General features: G+C 41.8%; 1 protein-coding gene across 3 annotated transcripts in view; it reads left to right on the top strand.

Annotated features, from left to right (window-relative positions):
• Nucleotides 1–19,820, top strand: part of ATP10A (ATPase phospholipid transporting 10A (putative)) — a 150,481-nt gene that overhangs the window by 117,839 nt on the left and 12,822 nt on the right. For all 3 annotated transcript variants that reach the window (XM_043537649.1, XM_007063340.4, XM_043537651.1), the window contains exons 10-15: nt 1,875–2,436; nt 11,440–11,543; nt 11,713–11,839; nt 14,496–14,680; nt 16,450–16,771; nt 17,822–17,898. In XM_043537649.1, coding sequence (XP_043393584.1) covers nt 1,875–2,436; nt 11,440–11,543; nt 11,713–11,839; nt 14,496–14,680; nt 16,450–16,771; nt 17,822–17,898 — 1,377 coding nt within the window. The remainder of the gene's footprint in view (nt 1–1,874; nt 2,437–11,439; nt 11,544–11,712; nt 11,840–14,495; nt 14,681–16,449; nt 16,772–17,821; nt 17,899–19,820) is intronic.

The following is a 19,820-nucleotide window of genomic DNA, read 5'->3' as shown; positions in this document are numbered from 1 at the left end:
ACCTTATCAAAACAAAATGTTTCAACATTATCAGAATAAAAGAGAAAGTTGGAATGATTTCTTTCAACTTTGCCTGGTCAAAAATTATGTTGAAATGGACACATTCCCATGAAACATTTAGGCTTCATCAAAGCTGCATTTTCCCACAGAAGTGTTCCAGAAACATTTTTTGACCAACTTTACTGAATACTCACAAGTGGTACGTCAACACTAGAGCTGGAATGTGTAAATCCCAGTAGGAGGAGACATGCCTGGTTAGCTCTGATCAAGCTAGTGCACTAAAAATAGTGATGTAGCCACAGCATCACAAGTGGCAGGAGGAGCTAGCTGCCCCAACTACATACCTATAGTCTCAGATGGGCTCATACTCGGCGTGGGTAGCCCCTTCTGCTGCTCACACCAACATGGCCACAGTTCTTACTCCTGGGGGAATTCTGCGCCAAAAAATTAAAAATTCTGCAACAAAATATTTAAAATACTGCACACAATATTTTCAAATTTTGCATATTTTATTTGTCAAAAACACACTAGTTTCAATTATTTTTGGTCATTTATTTCAAAATACCTGTCAGTAAGTATGTCTGTAACAATACAGACAACAAAAGATTCAGGATGTATTTTCTGACAAATAGATTCCTTACTAGACATATTAATTCATTTAAACTACAATACAGAACCATACTTCCTGCACCCTTCAGGAGCAATGCAAAGGCTTGGGGGCAGTCAGGAGTAATGGAGGAACTGACAGAGAGGGAAGAAATTGCTGGGAAGGAGCCTGGGTGTGAACTTGGAACATTGTTGGATATGGGTGGAAAAGAATGGAACAGCTTTTGGGGTGTGGGGTGGATTGTTAGGGAGTTTCCCCCATGAAGACCCTGGCTGACCGCTAGCCTCTCCCATTCACTCAGGCACATCTTCCCCTGTCCCCAAGTGTCCCTCCATCCCCACTCAGACACCCACTCCCACCATCCCCATGTGGCCCTGCACCCCTCCCGCTGCCCTCATGTGTCTCTGTGCCCCCACTCAGCCATCCCCCGTCCCTACGTGGCACTGCACTCCTCCCACTGTCCACATGTGTCTGTGCCCCCACTCAGCAATCCTCCTCCCTCCTATAGCTCTGCACCCTCTCTCCATCCCTATGTGGCCTTGCACCTTCCTCCCCCCCATGGCCCTGTGCCTCCACTCCCATTCAGCCCCTACCTCAGTTTGTCCTTCCCCACTAGCCCTTATGACCCCCTGTCTGATGCCCCAGCAGCCCCACGCTGCCCATCTCCCCCCATAGTCCCCATCTCCTGACCTGATCTGACAGGTGCTGTGGAGAAGGCACTGCAGCCTCTTTCTCTTCATAGCTGGCCAGGAGCTGCTGCTCTATTCTATCGCCACAGTTCCCTCTGATGGGCAAAAGGCAGAACTGCAGCAACTTTCCAGCAGAAGCTTTTTTCTGAGCGAAAAATTAAAAATATGCACACACGCAGCGGCACAGAATTCCCCCAAGAGTAACTTCTATTTTGAATGTGCTAGCTTGATCAGAGCTAGCAGGGATATGTCTCCTGAAGCTGAATTTACACACTTAGACATACCCATAGAATGCAAAGGTTTTAGTTATATTAACATTATTTTTAGGGTGCGATTCTAACATTGGTTCCACAAGGAAGGGTCAACAATAGTGTAAATTCTGAAGCATATACAAACTGGTTCCAATAATATTTCTGGTACAGTGTCAGCCTAGGGATTCTTGTTCACTTACTTGTTCATCTCTGATCGTCGTAGCTTTTTGCCATTGACTGAGATTTGCTTCTTGCTTTGAGTTATCAAATGACAATGTCAGATTTCTTATATATCCTTTTTTTGGTTGTTGGTTTTTACTTCTCAAGGTTAGAGTTAGATTTGAACTGAAGTCACCCGTAAAGACCATAGAAGACTTCATTCGAAGATTCACTCCCAGCCGTCTGACCTCTGGATCTAACAGCAGCAGTTCATCAAGCCTGACTACCAGTAAATCAATGCCCAGACTTAGTTCTAGTATCCTTTCATCTACATCCACTGAGAGCACTTTATTAAAACTGGAAGAGCAGTTGGCACACTCTCCGCAGATGAATAACAATGGATATAGCTCACAGAAGGGCAGAACGGCTATCGGGAGTGGACCTGAAGAAGGAGAACTCCGTTATGAGGCAGAGAGTCCAGATGAAGCTGCGCTTGTCTACGCAGCTCGGGCATATAACTGTGCTCTGGTTGGAAGGCTGTCTGACCAGGTATCAGTAGAGCTACCTCATCTGGGAAGGTTAACCTTTGAACTCTTGCACACACTGGGCTTCGATTCCATCAGAAAAAGAATGTCAGTGGTGGTTAGGCATCCCCTTACAGATGAAATAAATGTTTACACTAAAGGAGCGGATTCAGTTATTATGGATCTTCTTCTGCCCTGTTCTTCAGGTATAGTTCTCACTTACTTTTTCTCCAATTAACTCTTAGACCGTGCTAGAGAACTTCAATCTCATCAAGTCCAATTGCAGTTCTCTAGCACAGAGCCATGTCTGTATCATTTACGGGTATGCGGAAACGTATTATAGCAGGACCTCTCTGCTTCTTTTATAAACTCAATAACCAGTAACTTTTTATAATGGATTGTTGGTACTTTGCCTAAAGAAATGTGAGTAATATTGATTTCAGTATGAGCTTTTCCCAGTGGCAAACCTTATTTTAAGTGAATGTTTTTCAAGACCTTGCCAAATCAATTTACCTTTCATTGAGTACATTTTCCCAACATTGCTTGCTTACTCAGATGTTTTTGTATTAAGAGAAATGTTGTTTGGGTAATTACTAATAGTGGTCTTAGTTTTAAAGATGCAGATGATTAGTGATGAATAGACTTCTAACTGTGAACAGGAAGCTTATCTTTTGGAAGGTGTTTTTTCAGTTACAGAGTCTCAAATATGTGAACATGCTTGAACCAGACGCAATTTTAATGCCTCTTTATTATAATCAATTGGATTTAAAGACAATCTGGTGGTCTCTTATACACTTATTTGAGACCTAGATTTTTCAATATGTGTGATGTCTGATTTACTGTGTTCAACATTTAATTATGTACAACATTCAAATGTTAACCCAGTGTGAATGGACAGAAATCTAACGTATTACAGAGATTTCCTGTATGTCACTAGTGTTGACTTTATGGTTACTTTCACATTACAGACGGCTGCTGAAGTAAATACCAGTGAAAGGATCATACCGTGTAATTTGCATTAAAGAGCTACAGGAAATGTTAATTTAGTGTCACAGTTCAGAGTAACTGTCACGTGCGTGGACAGACTGGCCAAACACATGTGCTTGCATCCTCTTCAGAGAGAGTTAGCAGTGTGACTGCCCACAGTTATAAGTTACTACACAGCGCTTTCTAAGAAAGCCTACTTTGTTCTTAAGGTAAAAAGGATTAGAGAGAAAACATATTAAAAGCAATAAAGGACCTATCTATCTGCTAATAAGCTTACCAGAGATCACCCCACCCCTTACATGGACTCTGGCAGGAGCAATCCTTCCACACTCCTCCTAAGGGGTTTTGGTTTGGTTTCAAGTTCATCACAGCATCAGCTCCTAACAAGCAACCAGTTTTATCGGGCCTCAGTAGGCCAAGTCCTTCCAACCCTTCTGTAAGGATTGGGCCGTCCATGGACCTGGGATCCTGTCTATTTACAGGAGCAGGAAGAAGGCCCTGCGCCTGTTTAAAACTAGGCTATTTATCCAAAAATCCTTTCTTTGTTGGACCCTCAAAAATCCAGTTTGAACTGGTATATGTGAACCTCTCCAGGGAGTGACTTCAAAGGGCTGATAACCAGAGGAATTAATCAGCATCCCCGTTCTCTGAGGGGAATTACATACAATTCCACAATAACAATACACAACTGCATTTTTAATACAATGGACCACAGAGGTATTATCCCTAATTCAATAAGGTTTACCTTAATTGAATAAAGTTTGTCCAGGATATTACAGGATTTCAATCTGTCACAATTCGTTGTCGCTTTACAGCTATATAGGTCACAGCAAAGCCAGAAATTCAAGAACTTGGCCTTAGCTCATTATAAAGTATTCTTGAATAGTGTCTGATAAAGTTACTGATATCAAGGAATACACATAAGGCATCTGAGGTTACTTGTTTCCCTCCAAAAATGTTACTAAAGAATTTGTAGTGCTGGGAAAGTTTAATAGAACTCACCATGACATTAAAGTTAGGAGAAGAAGAGTCTGCTTTCACACATAGGCAGTTGCAAAAAAAATCTGCTATTAATGTAAAACAAATATTCTGGTATTGGTCAGAAAGGGATAAAGGGAGAGCTTTGAGAATTGCTGTTTGGAAGGGATGAAATCTACCGATTGGCACACAGAAATAGAACAACTCTGAACCACAGCACTTGGAGATGTCAGAACTGACCCTGTTTTTAGAATTTTTGATATTTTTTTTATAAAGACTCATATCCAGAATTGAGTCATGAGGTTTTGTAACTTTTGGATTCATAAATATAACAAAGTGTAGTAATTGCCCCTACCTTCCTTCCCAGCACTCTGCTCAGCTGCCATAAGTAGGTTGTCTTTAGTAAACTGCTCTGAGTGACCTTAAGTATCAATTAATCTGCCCATGGGTACAGATGCTAACTTGGTTGTTCAGCTTCATTCATGGAATTTTACTCGGGGATCCATCCTGCAGGGACCTTATCTTCAATACTCCCTTAGGCCCAAAGGTCTGTGACCATGCTCATTGCTCTGGCCCTTACAGAGAGTGAGAGCCTTAGACTGTGATTGTTGTCTGCCCTAGCCAGGAAGCTGGGACTAGAGACTGCTTATTGCTCTGTCCCGCCCAGAGGGCCAGAGCCATTAATGGCGACTTGACTGTTGTTTAGTGCCTGATGCAGCAAGACAGCATGGCCTCCCTCCAAGCCTGAGACTCCCCGTGTGCCTGAGCCTGAGACTCCCCGTGGGCCATCTGCGACCCGAGAACCCCCCTCACTGCAGCCCGCGGAGGAGAGATGCAGGCAGACATGCTGCCAGCAATGTCTGGTGCAGCTCCCATTGGCTGGGGGAGAGGGACAGAGATACCATCACTAGTCGCCGGGCAGAGTCAGCCATAGAGTCATCATCACTTTTTTTCACAATGAATATAAACAAGTCAAGATGCTGAACACAACTATCTGATGCAATCCTGAAGGTTTCAACTGCTCAGTCACTGAGGCCAAACATCAACAAACTGACAGAACTGAAGTGTTGCCAGGTGTCTGGAAAACACTAAAAACTCTCTGGCAGGCAAAGCATTGTATAAAGTTGTACGCCAGTTTTATTATTTTTGAAGAAATTCAAAATAAAAAATACAATATAAACGTTTTCTTTTCTGATCACCCTCTTCAGTGACATTATTGGCCCACTGGGATGATTTGAGGACTGGCACTGGCCCTAAGGTAAATTGAGTTTGAAACCCCTGATTTAAACTGAGTAATCAACTTGAGCAGGAATTAGATTACATATAGGTCTCATTAATAAAGCAATGACAGGTTTGATTAACTCATATGTGGTCATGGAAAAAGTTCAAACAAGCAAACCTGACTCTCTCTTTGGTTCTGAGTAATTAAACAAACATGTCATCCTTTGCCAATTGTTGAAGACATCACATATAAATTTACGAGTGTGTACTGTTTGAGTGGGTGGATGCGAGGTCAAGGTATTGGACAACTGCACAGACATCATAGCTATCAACTTTCAACATAGATTTTGGCTGATTCCTTTGGCTACATGTGCTGGACATCCTTGAAAGAATTATAATTGCCAATTGTTGTAAAACAGTTGCATACAGACCAAATCCAAGAATGCTGGCAAAAGAAACCTGTTTTAGGGTACTTGCTTATCAGCACATATCTTTTGATAACTTTAGCAGATTCCTTTTCTCTGCCTTTTCATTTACTTATTTACTTACTTATATCTGACAAGAAGGTGAATTTCAGTGCAAGACTGATGAGAGGCATATGAAGGATTAAAAGGAATTGCAGCTATCATAGTTGATTCCCTATTATTTGTTCAATAAAATAAGGAATGTGATGCAATCCTTCATGCTGTACATGAGAGATCACATAAAAAAGGTATGTATCTTCATCCATAGAAAATAATTTTCTGTGTTCCAAAGAGTAAGATATTTTGAACCTGTTCTTCATGCTGGTGGTATCAAACCAGATCCAGTTAATGCCACATAAGCTTATAGTGACAGAAACAGTTCTTGGTGTGTTTTAACCACCTGTCCAAGATTGCACCAAACTTATCGAAAATCACTGCATCACTGTGATGGCTTCTACAGTGAGATACTTCATCTGGAATAAGCAAGCAAACAACGTTGCTTTCTAGAATACAAAAGACCTTATCACAATGAAATAGGTTCAGTGCTTCCATGTTTTGTTCCTTTAAAAAATGCTGACTCTCTAAAACTAGATGCATCTAAAAATGGACTTGTTTCAGGACTGCTCCCAAAAGGCCATGTCTTTGCAAGTCTCATACACCACAGAGAATAATTATGTACGTGTATAAAAGAAACTACATGTAATTGTATTTGGCTGCAAGTTCAGTAAATGTGTGCTCCAGCCCTGAGTTACAGCTGAATCAGCTTGTGAACTTTTTGAATAATTCCTGAAGCAATCTCTATCTCTGGCAAAACCACCTAGGAATGGCTTTCCGATTGCATAAATACAATATTGATATTGCCCATCTTCCAGGAAAAGATAAAATCTATTGCAGGTACTCTGTCAAGAAAATATTCACATAACACTAGTGGATGAGTGGGCATGCAGCTACATATGGTACTCCAGAAAATGACAGAAATTGAAGTTGGAACTGAAAATGAACAAATAAAGGTTTTGAATCCAGTAATACTGAATGAATGTCCAGACATTAGAAAAGTTGTACTCCGAACATTATAGATTAATGGAACTACAGAGTTGTGCTCTTGGATGGCACAATCTTTAAAGGTGAGAAAATAGTTATATATAAAACAGCTAACATGAACATACTACTGAAATACCAACAAGACCATCAGTTTGTGTGCAACAACTTAGATTACATAATTGTTGAAGATTATTATAACAGATTTTTCAGATAAGAGAACTGGAACACTACCAGAAGAGTGACCCCAGATTTAAAGGCTGGACATCCTTGAAAGAATTCTCTTTCCAATTGTTGTAAAAGAGTTGCATACACACCAAATCCAAGAATGCTGGCAAAGAAACCTGTCTTAAGTTACTTGAGTATCAGCACATATCTTTTGATAAGTTACTTTCTCCGTTGTTGGTATGCATATGTATTCCCTCAAAACTGTTTCCTAAAAGAAACATGAAACTTGAAGTTGTGAAGCCAAACCAGATTTAAGCAAGGTTGGGCAAACAATCACAAAAAACATTTCTACTATAAGTCTGCTAAGCCATTGTTAATAATGTGCACTGCCACTGCTTAGGAAGCTTAGGACAGGGACCTGCTGCCCTGAAACAAAGAAATGCTGAAAGAAAATAATACCTTTGTCTACCCCCAAAAAATCAACTACCTAAAAATAAAAAAGGAAATTAAAAAGATCAAAAAGAAAAGCAGAGTTATTTATAGGTGAGTCGCATCATACGCGCATTTAACTTATGCAAATTCAACTATACGCGCTTGCCAAAAAAAAAGAAAAATAACAAGATACCTGTAAATAGTGCTGGTGATTCCGCCCACCATTCCACTCAATAAGCGTGTGCCCCAGAGTGAGCATGAGATGGGAGACGTGAATCTGCTGTTCCCTCAGTCGGTCTCAGTTCCTGCGTGCCTCGCATAGTGTGAGCATCTCGCTGCATTGACTGTGATTCTAGTGTTTAAAGATAATGTACGTGTTTTTCGTACAACATGGCCCCTAAATGCAAGCCAACTTCTTCATCTGGTGCTCAACCGAAGAAACATTGATCTGTTCCAACACTGGAGGAAAAACTGGCTGTGTTGGACTTACTGAGAAACGGTATGTCGGTCTCCAACATGGCACATAAATATGACCGCAACGAATCTAGCATCCATGCCATCAAGATTTGAGAGAGAGAAATTCATCAAGCCGTGGCATCAGGTACTCCAATGACTGCTAAGGTGACGAGCCAGGTGCATGATAAGACTTTAGTGAAGACTGAAAAGGCATTAAACTTATGGCTGGAAGACATGAACCGTAAACGTGTGCCTATCGATGGCAACATATTGCGAGAAAAGGCTCTTAGCCTCTATGCGCTGTTCAAGCCTCCCACCGAAGAGGGACAGCCTTCTGATGAGAAGGAATTCAAAGCCAGCCAAGGTTGGCTTAACAGTTTTAGGAACCACTTCAACCTCAAAAACGTGCAGACTACTGGTGAAGCTGCTTCTGCCAATGAAGAGGCAGCAAAAGCCTACCCCAAACAATTAAAGAAAATCATAAAAGAAAAGGGCTATCTTCCGGAACAAGTTTTTAATGCTGACGAAACTGGGCTCTTCTGGAAAGAAATGCCCAACCGCACTTACACTTCGAAATCAGAAAGACAAGCCCCTGGCTTCAAAGCAGCTAAAGACCGTGTGACTGTTGTTTTGTGGCAATGCGGCTGGGCATTTAATAAAGCCGGGCTTGCTCTCCAGGGCTGCAAATCCCCATGCCCTAACAGGCAAGAACAAAAATCTCCTGCCTGTGTTCTGGCAATCAAAGGAAAAGGCTTGGGTGACGGTAGCATTATTTCTGGATTGGTTCCACAAGAGTTTCATTCCGGAGGTCAAGCGGTACCTTGAAGAGAAAGGACTTGACTTTAAAGTGCTGCTGATGGTAGACAATGCTCCTGGCCACCCTGCGGCACTCCAGTTTGCGCATAACAACGTTGAAATCGTCTTTCTCCCCCCCAATGCCACCTTCATCCTCCAATCTCTCAACCAAGGCATGATTCGCTGTTTCGAGGCCACATACATGAGGCTTACGTTCTCACGGATATGTAGCGCTATGGATGCTGATCCCAATCTTAATGTGATGGAGTGTTGGAAGTCCTTCAACATTGCTGATTGCATCACTTATATTAAACAGGCAATGGATGCAATCAAGCCTGAAACAGTCAATGCATGTTGGCGAAACCTATGGAAAGAATGTGTGAATGATTTTAAGGGTTTCCCGACCATTGACAAAGAAGTGAGACGCATTATTCAGGTGGCCAGGCCAGTGGGTGGTGATGGCTTTGTCGACATCCTTGAGGAAGAAATTGAAGAATTAATTGAGAGTCATAGAGAAACATTGACTAACGAAGAGTTAGAGGAACTGATAAAATCATCTACAGAAGACAAAGATGACGACGACGAACAGGAAGAACCAGCAAGTTGGAATCTTCATAAATTTGCTGAATTGTTCCAAGCAGTGAAACACTTGAATGATTTAATTTCTGAATACGATCCCTCTATGGAACGAAGCCTCAAAATCACATGTAGTATTATGGACAATTTGAGACCGTATCAAGAAATGTTTGAGCAGCTCAAGAAACAACAGCGACAGTTGCCAATCACCATGTTTTTCAAGGAAAAACAACCAGCAGCAGATGAGCCTACGCAATCAACTTCTCGAGCTGAACCAGAGCCAACCACTTCGTCTAAGACTCACTCTCCGTCACCCAGGCTCTCCGTCTCCTCCATCTCCTGGGTCGACATCCAGCCCTGATGACCCCCTGTAATTATCCCCTCCTGTAATTACCCCCTGTAATTAAAAATACAGTACTGTAAAATTATATTTTGCATATGTACTCTTTATTATATACTGTACATTACTGTATACATTATACATTTATACATATTACTGTACAGGGTTGTATACACAAAATCATGTGCAGTATACTGTACTTTATGGGTGATGTAAGGAATTTTCAAGGGTAATTTTGACAATACGCGATTTTCGCCTTACGTGCTGACTTTAGAACCTAACCCCCATGTAAGATGTGACTCCACTGTACTACAAAAAGGAAAAAGGGCCAGAAACTCCATAAAGTTCACTAGGGACTTTGCTGTTGATTTTTTCTGGAAGGTGCTCAGATACTATGGTGTTGAGTGCCAGTATAAAAGTCCAAGATAGATAAGACAGACATAACATACCCTGGATAAATATGACAATCATCACTATCCTCATATGATCTGATATTAGAAAGTTACCTATTCTCCAGGCCCCCTGCTAATATCCTTGCTGGGTGAGAGCAAACTTATCAAGAAGTGCTTACACTCTATCATGCCTTCCCAATCCCTTATCTCCAGTTTCAATCACAACTGTGAACCATGTAAAGCAAGAAGTACCAATAACACCAATATTGCTTGAGGAACACCGCATAGGCCTGTCCCTCTGAAGTCATATGTCTTATAAACCTAGAAAACTTGTAGACTTTCGGAAATTATTTTGGTTTATAGAAAAATTGCTGCCTCAAGATATCAAGGTTTCTCAAGTATCCTCACTCTATTGTTTCAACCTAAAATGCTTTCTCTTGTCTGCTTCTCTGTTCACTTTATCACCAGGGATCGGCAACCTTTGGCACGTGGCCCACCAGGGTAAGCCGGGCCAGTTTGTTTACCTGCCGCGTCTGCAGGTTCGGCCGATCGCAGCTTCCACTGGCCGCGGTTTCCCATTCCAGGCCAATGGGGACTGCAGGAAGTGGCAGCCAGCACATCCCTCGGCCCGCGCCGCTTCCCGCAGCCCCCATTGGCCTGGAGCAGCGAACTGCAGCCAGTGGGAGCTGCGGTCGGCCGAACCTGGGGACGCAGCAGGTAAACAAAGCGGCCCAGCCCTGGCGTGCCACGTGCCAAAGGTTGCCGATCCTTGCTTTATCACTGTTATTACAATTAATTTTTATTATTGGTTATTGCTGTGATTGTACATTGTACTTGAGTCTGTCTTGATCCTGGAGGATGAAAATATCATCCCTTTCCAACTCTTGACAACTGCATTTTGAGAACGTAGTATTATTTCTAAATATAATTAAATATCTTTTCTACCCACATTTATTTGGAAACATTTGGTTAATCATAAGATTTTTGATATATAGCACATCTGCTTCTGTTTATTGCCAATTTGAAATCATACCTCTGTTCATGACATACTTGGTTGCTATGGAGATTATCATGATGTCACAAAATACTTGAGGAGCAGATGAATGCTTAATAAGGAAAGATCTTATTGTTATATAGTTGTTCTTCGTGACTTTTAAAGAGGGAATTTAGAAAATAGATAGTATGTGAAGAGAATTGTTTCTAAATAGAAAGCTTTTCAAAGTTTCCCCTGAGACGTCAGGAGCTCTTTAAAAGTATCGCCTCTTAAGCTTTTGTACAGTAAGTGCTGAAGAAACAATTATATTCTCTAAGGCCATTTAATTGCTATTATTTTTCATAAATTTCTCCTTTATTTTTAACTAGATGACCCTAGAGGCAAACATCAAAAAAAAATCCAAAGCAAAACTCAGAATTACCTTAATCTGTATGCTGTAGATGGGCTGCGGACCTTGTGTATTGCCAAGAGAGTAAGTATATGAAGCTCTTAGTTTGCTTTTAAGGAGAGTAATGACAAATCTTTTTGTTGCAGTCCATTAGCAAGAACATTTATTAGGGTTTTTTTTTTCATTTTACTCAGTAATGCATGAATGCTTTTGCATCTTTTTGGATGTACGCTTACCTTCTCCTTTTAAATAGGTTCTAAGCAAAGAAGAATATGCTAACTGGTTAAAAAGTCATTTAGAAGCGGAATCGTCTATTGAAAACCGCGAAGAGCTGCTGTTTCAATCTGCACTTCGTATAGAGACAAATCTGCATCTACTTGGTAACTACATGAGAGCTGGACATGAAATTAAAATGTGTTAAACATTTTCAAAGTTCGATTTTAAAACTCTGCTCTATCTTTTCAATGATTTCTGTGCATACAGAAATTGGTTATTACTGGATTTTCTCACGAGTGTCTCTTGCATCATTGCAAAAGAATGGGATAATAATTAACACAAGACCCATCCTGTTTGCCTTGCTTAGGTAACAATTTTATCCCTGATGTAATACCAATTAAACCAGGGGTTCCCAAATTTGGTTCGTGGCTTGTTCAGGGTAAGCCCCTGGCGGGCTGCAAGACACTTTGTTTACCTGAGAGTCCGCGGGTACGGCCGCTCGCAGCTCCCAGTGGCTGCAGTTCACCGTTCCCTGCCAATGGGAGCTGTGGGGCTTACCCTGAACAAGCCGTGAACCAAGTTTGGGAACCCTTGAATTAAACCAATGGTGTAAAACTGGGGATGAACCTGACCCATTATCTTCAATGAACTTGGCTGACCTGAGTAAGAAAAGCAGGATTTGGCCCAATCTGTCTGCAGATTTTCATTACAGTGATGGTGAATCTTGAAAATACTTGAGATATTTCATCCCTCTGGGGCACCAAACATTTCGACAAAATGATGTGCATAAACACTGTATTTATGGTTTAGTGGACTGAGGTGAGCACAACTCCGGGAAGTAGGAACTCATTTAATCCTGGGCTCTCTGCTTGACTTGTTGTGTTGCCGCAGGCAAGTCACTTAGGGTAGGATTATCAAAAAGTACTGTGTGTCAGCCTAACTGTTCCCATTGAAGTCAGTAGTAAAATTTCCCTTGATTTCAATGAGAGCAGAGTCAGGGTCCTGTACGGAGTACTTTGAAAGGTCTACGTTGTAACCTCTCTGTGGTGCTCATCCTGCAAAGATTTATGCATATGCTTTACACAAGTGGTTTCATTGAGACGGCCCATGTGTCAGGCAACTGGGGCGAGGATTGTCTAGCCTAGTGATCAGAGTGGGCATCAGGCAACGGTGATTAGAGCAGGGCTTAAATTCTCAAAGAGTATTTCCCAGAGCCCTCGGACTCAGAGCTTCCACCCTGCGGGGCCGCCAGGGGCTTGGGGCTTCTGCCCCATGGGTTTGCAAATATTTACCAGAGCTCTGCTCTGGACAGCTCTGGCTGAATTTAAGCCTTGGGCATCAGGAACCAAGTCTAGGGTCAGAGCCTGAACCAGTAGTCAGAAACTAGAGCATAGGTCAAGCCCGTGGTCTGGAACTAGAGCAAGCAGGGTAGCAGGCAAGGAGGGGATCAGGCAGGAGCAGGACAGAGGCAAAGCTTGGGGGCAGGACAGGAGCAGCAGGAACAAGTTAACACTGGAACAGGCACAGTGGTGGGCATGAGGATTGAGCCTCCAGCTAGCTGCTGTTGCTGCTGACTTAAGAGCGGCCCATTGGCCCCTCCAGTCAATCAGGTGGTGTGGCCAATCAGGCAGCCTGCTGCAAGCCAGCTAAACTGATGAGGCTGCCTGGAGATTAGCTTTGCTGCAGGCCCTGATTCCTGACACCATCCTCATAAAGTTAAGCACTTGCATGTTTGGACGATTAGGGCCTGCGTGAACTGAAGAAAGGGACAGTAACACTCACTTCCTAGGGATTTTGTGATGTCGTTAAAATTTGTAAATGTAAAGGACTGTACAAGGGCTAAGTATTTTTATTTATTTACTTAACTAAAATATCAAAAGCTCAACAAATTATAAATATCCATTATTTCTTCAGGCAATTAGTTTCTTTCTCTGGCAAAGATAACTGGAATAGTGCTAATGTTTTTAATCATTTCAAGCAAATGTGACTCGGCTGCTTCTATTGATGCTGGTGTACATACACATCTTAATACTAAATTAAAACATAGTTAACCACAGCTGGAGAAGTACAAACAGACTCCAGCCAGAAATAAACAATCTGTTCTTCCAGTTATCCTCTGACAACCTCAAACGGCGGAAGATGAGACTTTGAGTCTAATTACATACCGGTGCACGATGGCAAGCACTGCAGGATTGCACAAGTGAGGCTGGGCGAGATACATCTCTCCCCTTGTGGCTGTGCATAGGCAATAGCATTCCTTGTAACCTCATGGACGGCTCCAGGCCAGCACCTCTGTTGGAACTAGTCTCCCCAGAGTACTCAGAGAGGCAACAGGACCTCAGCACCAGCCAGCGAACCAGCAGATGTGCTGTACCCTATGAACAGGTGCTGCAGAAGTAAAACTCCCCCTCATCTCCCAGAGACATTGTGCCTAACTGAGGCACAATCAGCCTGATTTTCCTCGAGCTTACACTGGTGTAAATCAGTTAAACTCTGATGAACTCAACAGAATCATATTGGTATAAAATTTTAGGATTTGAAATCTGGATGATGATGTCTGTTGACTGGTTGGTTATTTACCCCAACCTCATCCTTCCCCTCTCCTCACAGTCCCTCTGCTGCCTGAAAAAAAGCTGAAGTCATTATTGATCATGATGGTCAGAATTTCATTTACATGTGTTAGGTTAGAGGAGTTATCTGCCAATGAAGGGGGCTGGTGGTGTTTCCAAAACCAGATTTTAAGACAAACTCATGATGTATCAGATTGAGTAGCCAAGTATTTATTTGACATTGATTTATTTGCTTCGTTCATGTGTCCAGGTGCAACTGGTATTGAAGACCGTTTACAAGATGGTGTCCCAGAAACCATTGCAAACTTACGCAAAGCTGGGCTGCAGATTTGGGTTCTCACTGGAGACAAGCAAGAAACTGCCATTAATATAGCTTACGCATGCAAGCTACTAGATCATGATGAGGAAATCATCACCTTGAATGCTGACTCACTGGTAAACAGATCCTTGTCTGATGGTTAAATGTTAGGTTGAAATCCAAATGTGAACTAGTTTTGCTACGATTTTGGCAGCTGCAGTTAAAAGGTTGATTGCTTTCTTCTTCTTCTTTTATCTTTCTTCTTCCTGTTCAATGTATATTTTGGGGATAGGATTTGTAGGTGGATATTTATTAATTATTTATACTCCCAGATTTTAGTGCCTTATATCATGATACAACTTGAAACTATATGCAGAGGGCACCACTGCACATCAATGTATATCACAACATAATATGAATGAATGCCTTTCTTTGGTATACATTTTAATGTAGGACATACCAGGGGTTCTCAACCTTTTTCTTTCTGAGGTACTCTCCCCCGCCACCCACCGCCTCCCCCAACATGCTATAAAAGCTTCACAGTCCACCTTTACCACAACAATTGTTTTGCTGCATATAAAAGCCGGGGCCAGCAGTAGAGGGTAGCAAGCAGGGAAGTTCCGTGGGGCCCCATGCCACCGGGGGCCCACAAAGCTAAGTTGCTAAGGCTTTGGCTTCAGCCCCGGGTGGCGGGGCTTGGGGCCCCAGGATTCAGCCCCATGTGGTGGGGATTCAGCTTTCTGTCCTGGGCCCCAGCAAGTCTAATGCTGACCCAGCTTGGCGGATCCCCTGAAACTACTCGTGGCCCCGCAAGGGGCCCTGGACCCCTGGTTGAGAGCCACTGGGACACACCATCGTAAGGTACATGCCAGGACATAGTATTCACTTGTTTCTTATTGGCACCCACTGCAAATACAAAAGCAATCTATCATATGTTTTTGAAGGAGAAAACAATGAACTGCCTGTTGAGAATAATTATTTTCAAGCCAATGGACTGTAATACTAGGTAATTCATACTCTGCTACATAGACTTTTTCATTTGATGATAAGGAAAATGTTTGAATTTCAGTGCTCATAGTCATGATGGACTGATAACCCGAGCTACAGTCAGGCATTGCTCAGCTTGTCTTAAATACACAATAGCAAGGGGTTTGCTGATATGGTCAAACATAAAAGGAACCAGGTTGATAGCACCAAAGTAATTTAATGTGGTGATCAAATCAGCTTTCAGATCCAGAACTGGAGGTAGACTAACACTATCCAACTACAATTCCTTTCTAAAGGAAAGAAAAGATAACTATGTTCCATTCTTGAGTGTAACGAGTTAGCTGGTAAATTGATTTCCTGTGATCTCACTTCTTTATTTCTGATCACTTGAAAAATATTTTGCTACAAGACTGGTAGCATTTTATCTTAAATGTTCAGATGTTAGTAATACATTCTATTAATTAAGTTTGGTTAGGATATAGATTTTAAAATAAGTTAAATAACCCTTAATTGGCATTTACAAATATCTGATTAATGATTTGATTAATAGGCATTCTGTGGTGCTCATCACCATAGTTAGCTCAGCACGGATTCTCATATCACATGTCAATTCTGCTATTCTGAGGACAAGCTAAAAGAAATTAGTGTAAGACAGCACTGCAGGTTGAAAAGTAAACAGAAATGCTTTTAAGCCCTTTATCAATTGCTAGCAGTATCTTTTGCAACAAGAATTAAGTGTTTTTAGATGGAATAAAGAAGGAGGAAAGAATAATAGAAATAAAAATTGTCAAAGTGGAATCAATATTGAAGACTCTAATGTTCTCCATTTCTAAATTTATAACAAGCACAGTAAGTTGATTACATGATCCCACAGCAGCAACTTTCACTTAAACATATTTATTTTTGTATTGTATTTCAGGAGACAAGTGCTGCTTTGCTGGACCACTGTCTGCAATATATAGAGTCTAAGTTTTCAAACAACACAATAGACAAGACTGCTGGAAACATGACAGTTGGGTTTGGCCCTCTCTCTCCACCTTCATCTTCAGTGCATTCCAGCTTGGGCCTAGTGATTGATGGAAAGACTCTGGCTTATGCACTGGATAAAACACTAGGAGACAAATTTCTTTCACTAGCCAGGAGATGTCGCTCAGTTCTGTGTTGTCGCTCTACCCCACTGCAAAAAAGCATGGTAGTAAAACTAGTCAGAGATAAACTCAAAGCAATGACCTTGGCAATAGGCAAGTGTCTCCATTTAAATGAGCCTGTATTTACATGCGTACACCCCTTTGGAATTTCGCTTTTCTTCTGGACACTTTAGAAGCCTAAAAGCTTCAATTTTAGTTTGAAAATGCTTCTGAGATCTTAAGAGCATTTATTCCAAACAAAAATAGAGTTTCTAAGGTGGCATCTGGGATTACTTCCTGCAGAAATTGGTCAAATGGAGATGGTCTACTCCACAATGTTGCTTGAATAGAGCAACGTTTTGTAAAGAATTGAGTGAGCTGACACCACTGACCATCACTTTGCAGTATAGATCAGGACAAATCTGTGTTCAGTGTCATTTCAGCTAATCGTGATTAAACCCAAGGCCCTCAATTTTTGATCATGAGTAGGTGACAGTGCTGAACACCAGTTGTCCAGCACTACAGTGGTTGCAAAGTTGGGATTAACGTCATATACGCTAACATAGTTCTTCACAACCATTTTCCATTGTACGGTTGATAGTGGGGACTCTTTGTCAGTCATCCAGTTCAAAACCCTGCAGCACCCACAAGGTTCCCGCACTTTAAATTGAGAAAGCTCTGCTTATTCCTCACACAACCCTCCTTTCCCCACTCTGAGTCTAATGTCACAGAGTTTATCTCATTATGTCTAGCCTCATGCCCAATTTTAGGGTCCCTTAATACTTCCAGTCAGTTAGTTTGCGGCAGGAATGTTTTCAGGAGTTTGTTTCCCTGCTGCACATGGACTTCTGAGTATCCATGCAACAAAGACATGACCTCTGTATTCCAGGTCCCATTAAAGAGACCCACTCATACAGAAGTACTCAGTTTATGTTTCCTTGGCATCGTATAGCAAAAACCTAGATAGACAGACGTCAAGGGCTTGGTGGTCCCTTCTAAGGCTTTGAAACTGTAGTTCCATGAAGTACAGGTGTTTCAAACCAGATCCCTATGCCATCCTTGCTCACTGATGCTCTACAGTCACCTATTTTTTCCTTTGTTTTTCTGCCATTAATCATCTCTGTTTTATTAATATCAAACCATGTTGCATCCTATTGTTACTAGGTGATGGAGCTAATGATGTCAGTATGATCCAGGTGGCAGACGTAGGTGTGGGGATCTCTGGTCCAGAGGGCATGCAGGTAATGCGGGTTGTTTATTGAAAAGTTTCCCCAGGAAAAAGTTGGACTGAATGTTTTCCGTATGTCTGCTTGCATCTTGCCTCCCAGTCAATGAGAGCAAGTTACCTCTTGACAGGCAGCAAAAATAAATGAGCAAGTTGCAAGCTGCCCTGAGGTGTACCAGTTGGGATTTGTAAAAATCACTTATGCATGAGTTTGAGCATATGTTTCTTATCCAATCTGTGGTGAGCTTAAACATTTTACATTCACCTCATAAAACTCAAATTACAAGAGGTCTTTTGGCACATTTACTTTTTAACGAAATCAGGTATTAATTTAAAAAAACCCTCAGCTATGTCCTATTTCTATAATAAATAAAGATTAAATTGGCTTCCCCTCCTTGCATTTTCTTCCTCTGGCTTTTATTCTTCATATGTCCTGCACTGGTCCTATAAAATTATCCTGTGGTGTGGCTGGACAAATCTATTTACCTAATGCAGCTAAGATAGGTGGCACTGAAGTGTATAAGCCTCAGAAGGCTGCATATGCCACTTGTGCTCCAAGCCAACCTATTCAGACAATACGCCTGAGTAGTGCACAAGGCCTGCTCTCCTCTCCCTGCTGGGACATGCAGGTCGGATATGAGTTTTACTCTACAGCCCTTGGAATGTGAGTAGCTGCAGTGACAGTTAAGGGAGTGCTCGTTTGGGAGGGGAGGGGAGGCTTACCCACCCCTGATTGTCATGCAGTCCATGTAAAACCTTTTCGCTGTTTGTCTGTCAATCAACTGGGAAGAAGCTGCCCCTGCTGAGATTGTTTGGGAATTCACTCAGCATGCGCGTGTCTCTGTCCATCATTCCCGACAGCCTGATTGCTATATATGGCAGGGCAGTAAAAGATGAAAGCTTGGGCTAAGACTGAAATAGGTTTTTTTTTAACAGGGCTTTCTTCTGTAATCCGGATCAGAGTAAGGAGTAAACTCAGAAGATGCTGAGCCTGGGCGCCTCACACAGCCTCTGCAGGCTTTACAAGCATGGGAGGACATTTGGGTTGAATAGAGCCTAACAAGCATGGAATCCTGAGCAGGCTGTTGTAGGATGGCCCATTCCAAGGCCTGCTGAAGTCAGTGGGAGTCTTTCCACTGACTTCATTGCACTTTGAATCGGCTCCTAGCATCTCTGTGTGAACTCAAACCCCTGATTTCTCATGAACATCATTTTAGTTCCCAGATATAATACTCCACATCTCTCGCTATCTTTGTCTCTCCTTTTTCCTCCTTCCAATTCCTCTTTTCAGTTGATCTTGTAATTCTGAGACAGCTGGTTTTTCAGTGTCACTAGCCATTTCAGTGCATTCTGCTCTGAAAGTTTGTCATTTCGCTTGTTATTCCATTAAACCACCTAGATTATTTCTCTTTTTGTGTTTATTTTGTACTGAATGTTCGCACATGGTGGGAAGGCTTATGGATCCCCTGCCTTTGATCCCAGGGTTCCATAGGAAATCATGCATGGCTTTGTACAATAAGCAGCTGTCAAAATTGTATACATGCAGATACTTCAAAGGAGTCAAGCATCTGGATCGCTCATACAGCAAACTGACTGATTTATTTTTCTTTCACATCCTATGGAAGGAGCAGCATGGAGCACGAACCATGCTTTCCTATGCAAAACCTGGGTGGGGGGGCGGGGATGTAGGAGAATGAAAACGTCAAATCCAAGCTGATATTTTGGGATAAAATAAACATGCAAGTGTAATTGGATAAAATTATCTTTCCATTCCTCCCTGCATATCAAAAATAGACCTTTAAAAACTTTTAGAATGTGTTTTGGAATAATTTGGTGGAAATATAAAATGAAGAAAAGTAAACAATTTCACCTCATGATTCCATAATAGAATTAGAAAATGGGTAGGGGAGAAGGAAACAGAAGACAATAAACAAAATG

The sequence above is a fragment of the Chelonia mydas genome, chromosome 1, assembly GCF_015237465.2.
Source record: "Chelonia mydas isolate rCheMyd1 chromosome 1, rCheMyd1.pri.v2, whole genome shotgun sequence".
Lineage (NCBI taxonomy): Eukaryota > Metazoa > Chordata > Testudines > Cheloniidae > Chelonia > Chelonia mydas.
Note: the sequence above shows the minus strand (reverse complement) of the source record. Positions and strands in the feature narration are given on the sequence as shown.